Genomic DNA, 12,000 nt, shown 5'->3' with positions numbered 1-12,000 from the left:
CTTTGTAATTACCCTCCCCCCATTAAGTGCAAATGCCAACTAGGTCAAGACATAGAACCTCAGTGCTTGGCACTGAGATTACCAAAGTGCTAACTTGACTGGTGGCAGATGCCAGCTGTTGCTGGCATATTATGGTCTGAGGCTACGTCATTCTGCTAAGGAAATGAACTGGACAGCAGACAAAATTCTCAGGCAATTCTTCTTGTGACACATGTGCTGCCCCTAACTGTGCTTGCTTTCAAAGCTATGGAATGCGCCTGTTCTAGAGAGTCTTCTCATTGACAAGCTGTCCCCTCTGTTTTCTGGTTTGGATGACTTGCTCCTCTGGAACGTATTTCGAAGGCTTGTTGCGTTGCGCTGCCTATCAAGTTTGTCACTGATGGAGTAGCTTTTCCTTGTGTGTGAATACAACAAGTTGGATTCATCTGCAGAGTAACTGTTGGCTCGCTCTATTTTTGGAAGTGGTATATTATTTGACAATGTTCTTGATGTATTGCTACTATCTTGAGGAGACAAAGAAACCACTCTTTTGTCTTTGGTTTCAGTATCCTCATTATCAGAGCCTGGGTGACTTAGTTCCGCTTCTCTCTCTGGGTGGCAGCATCCTAAATCATCTATTTTGTCTCCGTGAATTCCAGGGAAACTGGACCTTTCTATAACGGTTTGAGGAGCATTGACACACCTGGTATCTATGCAGTCTGTAATGCTTGTGTACTCTGCTGTTTTGACTGGTACTCCAAGGCTGCTGAAGTAGCTTCTGGAAGGAGAGAACATGAAACTGTGAGACTTGACTATAGGTGGTTCCTCCAAAAGAAATGGGGTGGTAGCCAGGTATCGGCTGCTTTTAGAACGCTCTAAGGTATGGTATAGGGGAGGGTCAGAATCCAAGAGGTTTTGGCTGTCTGTGATTTGTGAATAGTCTGAAGAAAAAACTCTTGTTTCCATCAAAGAGGTGTCTTCATAATCAATACTCCGTCCTGAAATTTTGTCACCAGGAGTACCACTTGTATAGGCACTACTTGAGAGAACACTAGAAGCTATCTGAGCTTGGAGAGCGGGGTCTCCAGTTCCAAGTATATTCATTGAACTGTCAAGGGGTTCTATAACAGACTGCAGCTCATCCATGGCAGAAACATAAATGTCTATGCAGGAGGAAGGCCGTCTGGAGTCTGGGGCAATTGATAGAGTGCTTGTAGGCACTATAGGTACTTTTTGCTCTTTCGACACGGAGTGAGAGCTACTTGCGCGGTGGAGGCTCACAGCCCTTTCTTTAAAAATACTTTCAAACTTCTCCAACCCACACTTGTCCTTCATGTTCACTGCATAGAAGGAATGACTTCGTAAGCGGGGCATTACTGTTGGAGAAGTTGGTGACATAGACTCTTCTCCAGGGGGATCAATACTCTCTTGAAGTTTATATGCATTTCCTTCCTGGCTGTTGAAGCTGCTCTGTCTGACAATGTAGGCTGTGTCAGTACAGTCAGAAGATGTTCGAGACCGTATCTTAGTTGTTTCTCCTCTGTCCAGGCCAGTCAGCTTGTCTAATGCTGTAGCCATTCGCCCTATCATATCTTCCAACTGAGCAAGCCGGATGTCTACAGTCTGAAGCGATGCCTTCATGCAATGCTCTCGTTCATTCACCTCTTCCAATCTCATAGCCATATTCTCCACCCTAGAAAAGAGAGAGAGAGAGAGAGAGAGAGAGAGAGAGAGAGAGAGAGAGAGAGAGAGAGAGAGAGAGCACAGCAATTACTTTTGAACAAGAAGGCATATTTGTCCTATTTATCAATGGTCAGGTCTTATGCCAGTGATCCCTGCATGATGCCCATGTTTCCTAGGGCTATTTGCTTCTTTAGCTTTGGGTATTAAATCCAAATGGTTTTGAATGGGATAGGAAAACAAAACAGAGTACTGGGATACTCCTGTTAGCAAACTGACAACCAAAATGTGGAGTTCATCTCAGACAGGCACATCAGAGCTCTTGGTTTAGTCATAATTTTAGACCTCCTTATGTATAGCTGTGCAGGGAGCAAACTCTCCAATCTATTTGGAAATTGGAAACAAACAGCATCACTAGGACTGTCCCAAGGGTTTTCATGCCCTAGGCAGGGCCTGCCATTGTGCATATGAAATATTGGGTATTTCTGTTCTTCACTCCATTCTTGAATTTTTGACTTATGATTTGTACTTCATTTACATGTTCATTGATATATTTTGCATTTTGCACTTTGCTTATTTAGTAAATTTCACAAGATATGGTTGTTGATTTTTGATTTTTGACTCCTTAGTCACTGGGTTCTAGTTGTGTTGTTCCTGTTCTGCCCCAGTGAACCCATTGTGTAAGTTCTGAATTTTTTTTAAAAGACAATTTTATTAAGCTATACATTTAACTTCTTATATTTCTATGTTTGAAGGCCTTAGATACATGCAGCACAAATTTAAATTTCCTATTTATTGTTGTCTAAATTCTATAACCATCAATTATAAACCAGATGTATGGGATGTAAAGAAAAATACACTTGCAAACTGAGGACTTAATACATTTTGTAAAGTTGCCAATAACTTGGAGCAGTGCTTAATTCATGAAAAAGGCACTGCCATCAAGTATTCTTCCAGAGACAAATATACATAAAAAGTTGTACCGTTTAAAACTCCCAATAATGCTAAAAGTATGTGTAATTGTAATTAAAACAAATAGAGTTGATTTATGCTGTATACGCTTCTCTCTCTCCCTCTCTCTCTCACAGTCTGAATTTTATAGGATACAAAGATTTATCACTTTGGGCAATATTTGCATTCCATTGCTGCGATCCAAAGGGCCAAGAAATGTAGTCTTAGTCATGAATAGGCATTTTTAAAAAAGATGTATTAATTTCAGATCCAGATTTTGGGGAAGGCATTGTGGTACTATTATCCCAGTTTTTCAAGATTACTGAAACTGTTCTGGGATTGTTTCAGTCTTGTTTGGACCTCCCATTTTCACAAGTCAGCCAAGTCGTGTAGGAGTGCTGTAGCCCCTTGCTACCTCAGCTGGCCAGCCCATCATTCTCTGGTTGCAAGGGTGAGCTCTGATGCCTGTGTTCCTGTGGCAGGGAGAAGCCTCCTGTGCAGATGCAGCCAGTATGGTAAGTCCAGCAGTTTCTTCTCTTTGCCTCCTGGCCTTCTTGAGACCCAACACACTCCCAAAATTCTGGGGGACTAATTTCAAGAGTGTTTTGGATCACTTCAGATATACCCAAGCGGACCCAAGACAATGATCTGGGGGTATATTTTCAAACAAGGTATACTGAATGCACACCTCTAGTTTCAGTTCAAACTGGATCAGACCTTTCAGTCATTTCAAAAGACAAAATAGCCATGCATGTGTTTTGATTAAAACTCCACAGGTGAAACTTATTAGCCCCACGCAAAAAGATGATGCCTCTCTTCTAAGAGTCTGAGGGAGATCAATTTTAATTGGTGAAACTGAACAGGGGTAACAGAATTCAGCCTCTTTTCTCCCCATCACACCATGGTGCCAGTCCAGGGCTTGTCACTCTGTGCTGTTGGTTTTCTACCTTAACAATTTTAGGAATATATGGATCTCCCAATGTCTTGTCTAGTTAGGCCTTGAGTCTCTATTGTTCAAGCAATACAATCCAACAACTAGCTTAGCAAATGGGCCTGAGAACTCAGGGGACCCTTGAAAGTGACTTCTAATGAGGGCCGAAATAGTTCCCATTTATGTTATTTATCCTACCCTGTGAAATCATCACAGCCTGACAAAATTGCCACTTGGTGGTTGAATCACTGTCTTTGAAAAACGACATCCCTCCTGATCCAACAAGAGGAGTCGGAAAGTAAAACTGTGATAACCACATTGCACACGGGAATGCTTCCTCTTTAAACACTTCTTTTCGATGGATTATACCATAGGACTTTTATCTGGAAGACTGGATTGTAAAAATAAACATCCCTTTTCAGCAGAAAGAATTTGCCTTGTGAATTTTCATGAAAGTTTTACCTAGTTTAGAGACTGCAATGCATTAAAGTGGAAATTAAGTGCTAGTTTCAAGACTGTAATGCATTAAGTTGGAATAAATGCCTTAAAAAGCCTTTTCCTTCCCAAATTTCAAGAAATGCTAAGAGTGACAAATGACAAATGGTGCACTATATAGAAAACGAAAAGCAATGTACCTTTCGGATGTAACACGGATTCTTTCATCATTGGAAGAATTGAATCTATCCTCTTTCTCTCTGAAATATTCTTCTATGCATTGTTCCTCAAAGTCATGAACTTTTTTCAGCTCATCATCTGTTATAAAAAGTTCTGTATAAGACACAGGAGACAGTGATAAAACAGTAGTTAAAAGAAATCAATTAACAATCATCATAAGGCTTCAAAAAGTGCTGCCAACAATGATTTTTTTTTAAAAAAATTCAAATGAATAAGTCCAAACAAACTTTATATATATTACGGTTTGTAGAGTAATGTGAGACTCTGGAAGGCAAAATTATATCCTCAGATTTAGTTTTAGGTGGGTAGCCATGTTAGTCTGTAGTAGCAAAGCAAGATTGGGGTCCAGTAGACCTTAAAGACCAGCTAGATTTCCAGGGTATGAGCTTTCGAGAGGCAGAGTTCCCTTCCTCATATACAAGAGGTGGAAATACTCCTTGTATCTGACGAAGGGAGGTCTGGCTCTTGAAAGCTCATATCATGGGAATCTATCTGGTCTTTAAGGGGCTACTGGACCCAAATCTTGCTCATCCTCAGAGTTAGGCAGTACAAGCAGGGGACCCATGGAACTCACAGGGAAGAAAAATCCTGTCCTCCCCCGATGACCTCCACCTTCTTTCTCTTTTCAGGCTTCCTCTCCTGTTTTCCTCTCTTTTCTCACTACTCCCACTTCCACTCTTTTTCTTTGTAGGCTTTCCTCTACTGTTACGTTTCTGTTCCCTTCTCGCTACTGAGCCTATTTTCCTACCTGCCTGGTAGGTATTTTCCTACCTTCCTACCTGGCTTTTCTTTCCCATCCATGATTTCTATTCTTTCTCTCTTTGCAGCCTTTTCTCCACTCTGCCTCCCCACCATTTTCCTCTCCTGCTTTCTCTTTTGTGGAGCCTTTTTTCTCACCCCTCCCTGTTTTCTACATTCACTGTCTGTTTCCCTAGCCTTTTCTTTACTTTGCCCCACTCACCACTTGATGTTCTGTTACAGCTACTGCTGTCAAGACTGCTTAGTCCAAGGCTTTAGTGCTGCGGTTTCCAGGTCTGTAGAAATACATCCCTTCTCTGTATTTGGCCCTACTATGTGGATTTTTATCTGCATTTTTGGCCATGTTCAGAATAAGATTAAATTATTTTCTTTGACACCCTACTACGTCCTCTGCTTCTTAACTAGAGATGGGCACGAACCACAAAAAAACCTGAACCATGAGGTTCATGGATTTTCACGAACCATGCTGGCACAAACTGGCATGAACTGGGGCCAGCTCACAAACCAGTTCATGGTTAGTGGGGTTTAAATGGCCCTTTCCGGCCGCTTAGCAGCAGCAGGGAAAAGCACATTTGACAGTTAAAGGGCTCTTTCCTGCCTTGCAAGTGACAGATCCCTTTAAACTTTCAGCTGGCAGGTGGCAGGAGGGGATCCCCCATTGCTGCCTGCCAGCTGATAGTTTAAAGGGACCTGCCGCTTGCAAGCAGCAGGGCCCTTTAAACTGCTCAAATGGCTGCAGCGGCCACCATTTAAGGGGTGGGAAGGCCATTTTCAGCCTCCTCCGCCGCCCTGCGGGCCCATGCAGCAGAAGAAGAGGCCAAAAACGGCCTTCCCACCTCTTGCGGGAGAAGGGGGAGGATGCCTCCTGCCGCCTTCCAGCTGACAGTTCAAAGGGACCTGCCGCTTGCAAGCCACAGGAAAAGTTTATATGGCCATTTTTCTGGGGAAATGGCCATTTAAACTGCCCCTTTACGACCCAAATGAACCAGTAGACCAGTTCATGGAAGTTCGTGGAAATGAGCTTCCATGAACCACTGGTTAGCGAACCACGAACTAGCCTGGTTCGTGAATTTTTTGGGGTCATAATTTGATTCGTGCCCATCTCTATTCTTAACTCTGTCCTCCTGTACAAGTAAGAATGTCTAAAGATAGTCATGCTAGTCTCTTGTACCAAAGTAAAAAACAGAAACCAAGTGGCTGCTCTATTACTAAGGGTCTGGGGAACAGAGTTTAAGAAGGATACATAGATTCCATCTTATGATTACTGTAAATATGAGCAGCTAACTGTGTAGAGAGGCAAATATGTGATTTTGATATGGTTGTGACAGCCATTTCACATATATAACATAGAAAATGGGCCTTAGAAAACTTGGAGCTCTAAGGAATGATAATGGCCATTTTCACACACCCTTAAAGGGATGGCCCACTCACCAAATGCTGGCGGATTCCCCAGGAATCCAGATGTCTCCATTTGCAAAATGGTTGCAAGCCGTTTGGCTTCTGTTTTTTGTTGCCTTTTCTGGGAACACACTTTCCACGGTCAAAGCAAAGGCACTGAAAAAATGGAAGCCAAATGACCCACAAACATTTTGCAAATGGAGACGTCACCAACATTCCGTGAGTAGGCCATCCCTTTAAGGGCATGTGGAAACAGCCAATGTCTACATTATATGTTACACTAGTGGAATCTCCATACGGTCAGCAGCTTGGGAGTCTAGTACTCCTCAGCACAGAGTCATTGTTGCTTCTATCCTCCACTCTGTCCTCAAGGGTCTTTAGTAATACTGTTCGCACATCTGCCTCTTATGCCAGTGCCCTACTTATGATCTTTAGATGGTCTCCGAACGTAGAGATAACAAAGTAAATCTGAATAAGTCTCCTTTACTTTTACAGATCTGCAAAGGAGAAACTGAATGAAACTTACTCAACCCATAGTCTGTCTCATCTGGGTCACTTTCATGTTTCCGCCACCTGCAGCATATATGTTGACATATCATAGTCATGTGACTGAAGATGATCAGAGGAGGGGGTAAGACTGGTCTTTCATGGAATGTCATAATAAGCTGATACCTCTGAAACTTCCATACTTGATTAGATATAGATTTAACTTCAAAAAATGTGTTGCTAAAAAAAGAAAGAAGAAATAAATCTCTGATAAGCAGACAGATTTTCTAAGGTTTCATATGCAGTAGCAGGGTGGTTCCACACAGAGGGTTGGTCGAATCTAATTTTCCTATGACAGAATGGAACTTTCCTGCCTCCTCCCTCCCACTAATGTTCACAAAATGGTGCTCCTGTGGGATAGGGGACCCTACGGAAATATGCGGGGGCGGGGGAGAAGCACTGTAGTGGGAAAGGGGGATCAGTGGCAATTACCAATTTAATCTGGATCCAACCCAGTATGTGCAAACAAAGTTGACTGTACATTGAACGTGCAGCTGTAGCCAATCCTGTGTATGTTATCTGCCGTCAAGTTGCAAACAACTTATGGTAACCCCAGAAAGTGGCTTCCAAGGCAAGTGAGAAGCAGAAGTGGTTTGCCATTGCCTTCCTCTGCAGAGTCTTTCCTTGGTGGTTGCCCATCCAAGTACTGACCCTGCTTAGCTTCTGAGATCTGACAAGATCAGGCTATACCATGTCACCTTCCCTCCCACCGCCAATCCTAGCTGTCTGATTAAAATTCCCAAGTAACTCTGTGTTTTCAAATACACGGTCACATTCACACATTAAGTTTTTAAGTTTATATTTTAAAAATCTTAGAGTTACATTTAAAATATGTAACATTTGGCCATCAGAATAGGGCACAATAGGGAAAGTATTCATAAACCTTCTCAAGTGCGATTTCTGTAATCCATAGACATTATTTTTGTCAACAATGATTGGGTTCTGAAATTGCAGTAGAACAGAAGGAGTAATTTTGTTTGTTTGTTTGTTTGTTTGTTTGTTTGTTTGTTTGTTTGTTTGTTTCTTTCTTTCTTTCTTTCTTTCTTTCTTTCTTTCTTTCTTTCTTTCTGCTGCCATTGTACCTGGAGAACCTTGATCACATAGGAGAACCCATACAGTGGGTTTTACAAACACCCGCACCACCTCTTCTTGCCATTCCAGCATAGTGAGGAGAGGTAGCAAAGGCTCCTATATGGATTAGTGAGACTTCTCATAATACTTCAGTGGTATGGAAAGGAAGGACATTGCTATGTCTCCCATGTGACTATCAGAGAGAGGGAATCCAGGGAGAGTTGATAAAAGGAATGCCTTTGAAATGGACGATAACAGCAGTTACAGTTGAGAAGTTTTATGTATTGTGTTTCCATAAGACTCCAAGCTACTAATAGATTGTAATCTAATGCTAATTTAGAAGTAGGGTGAGCAATTTTTTTTGTTTTAATTTTCAGTTCATTTTAGTTTTAAAAAAACCTTTTCTTAATTCTGTTAGTTCCCATCATTTTTTCCTTTCTTCTTCACTGCCCACCTTACTATGCTGCTATGTCCCAGGATCTGTCACCATCACTGTTGGCTAGACAGGGGGCTAATAGGCAGAAAATCTCTTTCTTTTGTGCCAGACATTGGTGCAGCCTTCGATCAGTAGACCCAGATTGGCCTGCTGAAGTAGCAGCAGAGATGGGAGTGGTGCCAGCCCTGATGGACAGTACAGTAGTTTCCATAAATACAGAACCAAACAACCATGTGCCAGAATAATGAAAGATTGAATATTACCAAATATTAACAGATGTCATATTGATTTTTTGTTTTTGTTATAATAGCATTAATGAAAATGCCTTCCTTATTTAGCTATTTAATTCAGTATTACCGGAATGCACATCCCTGTTTGAAAGAATATGCTGAGTTTGGTCAAAGAGGAAAACATGGGTAAAGTTATATTTTTAATGGTTCCGTTCATAGACCAACCCACAAAGACTGGAAATGCTGGGAGACTCTACCATGGAGAGAGGGGGATGGCTGTGAACATGATGTTTATCTGAAAGGCATTCAAGACTCTTATCCTAACATAAGGGCCAGGAAATGGGCGGACAATTACTTGGCTCTCTATATGAACCCAACCCTTAGCACACCAACATACACTCTGTCTGTCTGTCTGTCTGTCTGTCTGTCTGATTTATATATGGACTGCTTTGCAAGATGGATTACTCAGAGTAAGTCAATACAGTCAACAGGATGGGACATCCAGTAAACAATGCAATAGATTGTAGACATCTGGAAAAAAACAGAAATCTGAAACAGAGCTAAAGCAAAGTATAAGTATTAACATGAATGATAAACAGTGCAAAAATTACATAGTAGGATCCTGCTTACTGCAACAGACAGTATGAACTATATATAGTAGTACAGACCACAGTCCCTAACCCTTTACCAAAGTATTCCAACCTGGTGGAACTCTCTGACTGGGGACATTCGGGCCTGCCAAGGCCTGCCTGCCTTCTGTCTTTTCGGCGGGCCTGTAAGACAGAGATGTTCTGACAGGCACATGGTTGAGGCCGTTCTGTGCTATCAGGTGAGCCTTCCTACTAGTCTCCTGTTTGGGAGGGGGCTGTGTTATCATCCTGGCCACCCTCATGAATCAGCCCAATTCAAATGTTGCCCCCTCCTTCCTTTCCCTTTCTTCCTCTTTATGTACTGGGCGGGGGGGGGGATGCCAAGGATGAGGACTACCATCTTGGGGATTACAAACTGTAGATTTTATTGTGTATTATGATTACTTGATTTTATTATGATCTTATATTGTATTTTATATCTGATATAACCCACCCTGAGCCCGTTCATGGGAAGGGCAAGCTAAAAATTGAATATACCAATACTAATACTAATACTTTTCTGAATCATTTAGTTACAGTATGGCCCTATTATCTTTTAAAGAAAAGTCCTCTTGAATAATTCAGTTTTGCATAGTTTGCAGAAAGCCTGGAGAGAGTGAGCCTTCCTGACCTTGACTGGCAGGCCATTCTATAAGGTGGGTGCCACAACAGCATGTGTGTACATGGGCTGTTGTTGATTTTGCCCATCTGTTGGCTAGCAACTGCAGAAGGCTCTGCTCAGATGAGTGAACCTGTTGTGGAGGAGCATAAGGGGACTGGAGATCCCGCAGATATGAGGCCATGAAGGGCTTTGTATGTGTTAGCAAAAACTTTAAATCGAGCCCAGTAAACGATGGGTAGCTAATGAAGTGACTGCAGAATGGGCGTTTGTTCCACTTAGTTCCTGATAATAGCCGAGCTGCAGCATTCTGCACTAGCTGGAGTGTCCAAGTTGACTTTGAGGGGAGACCAATGTAGAGTGCATTACAGTAGTCTAGTCTCAGTGTTACTGTGGTGTGGATCCAGGTGGCCACATTGGCTGCAACAAAGTAGGGAGGCATGAGTTGGAACAAAGCATTTTTTGCAGCTGCACTAACTTGCTTCTACAGCAGAAATGTTGGATCCAATATAACTCCTGGGCACTTAACTGAGTCAGCAAAGGTCAGCTGAACCTCACTGAAAGTAGGGAGCACAATGTCCTTCAAGAACTCCACCTTTCTAACCAACATAACCCTGTTTTTCAAAGGTTTATTTTCAATTTGTTCATTCTTATCAATTTAGCCACAGCAGCCAGGTAGTGATTCAGGACCTCTACTGCATCACCAGGAAATTTGGAAAAAGATATATACAGTTGAGTATCATCAGCATTTTGATGACAGCCAACCCCCAAACGACAACTAAGGAGTTTATATAGAGATTGAAAAGCATGGGGGATAGAATTGTACCTTGTGGAACCCCAAAGGATAGGCCTCACATTGCTGATAGCTGGTCTCCAATGGCAATCCTTTGAGTCTGGTCCATGAGTAATTATTCAAACCATTCTAATGCACACACCCCAATACCTACTTCTGCCTCCAAGCACCTCAACAAGATGGCATAGTCCACTATATCAAAGGCTGCAGATGAACCCCGCAGGAATAATGTCTACATCAAGACAATGGTTGTCAACTAAAGCCAGCATGGCCATTATTGTTTCCAAAGCTTGAAGCCAGCTGAAAAGGATGCCGAACAGATGAGTTATCCAAGAAGACCTGGAGTTGGTCTTTGTCTCTTAATCACTTTGCCCAAAAAGGGCAGATTAGATACTGGGCAATAATTGGCCAGTAGCCACATCATTTTTCTGTAGAGACTAGTAGTGGATGGATAACTGTCTGTGAATGTCCAAGAGAAGGTACCCTGAGTTAATGATTGATTTATAATAGATACTAAGGGCTTGCTGATGTAGTCCTCACATGATTTTAGCAGTCAGGATAGGTAAGGATCCAGGACACAATAGTGGCCTTCACAGATTCCAGGATCTTGTCAACATCCACCTCAGAAACCGAATCCTTAAATAGACCAGGCAGTGTATTACACTTTTCTTCTGGTGAACCTATGTTACAACTAGCATCTAGATCAGAGTGTATTCTCAGTATTTTATCAGCAAATAAAAAAAATAAAAAATAAAAAATAGCAAAAGTACAACTAATAATCTGCTTTTTAGTTAATAAAGGCTCAGATGTAGAAGACAGCAGATGCTGAGCTACCTGGAACAACTGGGAGGAACGTGAACTAACTGATGCAATAGTAGCAGAGAAGGAAGTAACATTTCTTTGCCCCATCACCACCACTTCATAGGTCTTCCAGTCTTCCATATTCTTTCTATAGCACAGTCTGTCAGATTCAATACGAATTCTCACCCAATATCATTTGAGACATCTCCCAGTCGTCTTCAGGTGGTCCAGCTCAGTGATAAACAAGGGGGCTAGATTCTGCCTCAAGTGTGGAAAAGATCAACAAAGGCTAATCTTGTTGGTAGCTTCAAGGAGCTTCACATTTCACACTCCCACCACACCATCAACAGAGTATGTATCTGGAATTCTAACTCATAAAGGGTGCCCACTGGGGAACTAACCTAGGTGGTCAGTATTGTAAACAGTAAACAAGCAGGATGCCTAATTTATCCTTGGTCTCTAATGTGAGGAGAATACAGTTAATAACAGTAGTTGTTTGCAC

At 42.0% G+C, this 12,000-nt stretch overlaps 1 protein-coding gene across 4 annotated transcripts in view; it reads right to left on the bottom strand.

The window, feature by feature from the left end:
* Nucleotides 1-222: 222 nt before the first annotated feature.
* TRPM3 (transient receptor potential cation channel subfamily M member 3) overlaps nt 223-12,000 on the bottom strand; it is a 510,178-nt gene continuing 498,400 nt past the window's right edge. For all 4 annotated transcript variants that reach the window (XM_054986519.1, XM_054986520.1, XM_054986521.1 and 1 more), the window contains 3 exons: nt 6,900-7,099; nt 4,177-4,309; nt 223-1,672 (listed from right to left, as the gene is read on the bottom strand). In XM_054986519.1, the coding sequence (XP_054842494.1) occupies nt 223-1,672; nt 4,177-4,309; nt 6,900-7,099 (1,783 nt within the window). The remainder of the gene's footprint in view (nt 1,673-4,176; nt 4,310-6,899; nt 7,100-12,000) is intronic.

Source organism: Eublepharis macularius, chromosome 8 (assembly GCF_028583425.1).
Source record: "Eublepharis macularius isolate TG4126 chromosome 8, MPM_Emac_v1.0, whole genome shotgun sequence".
Taxonomy (NCBI): domain Eukaryota; kingdom Metazoa; phylum Chordata; class Lepidosauria; order Squamata; family Eublepharidae; genus Eublepharis; species Eublepharis macularius.
Note: the sequence above shows the minus strand (reverse complement) of the source record. Positions and strands in the feature narration are given on the sequence as shown.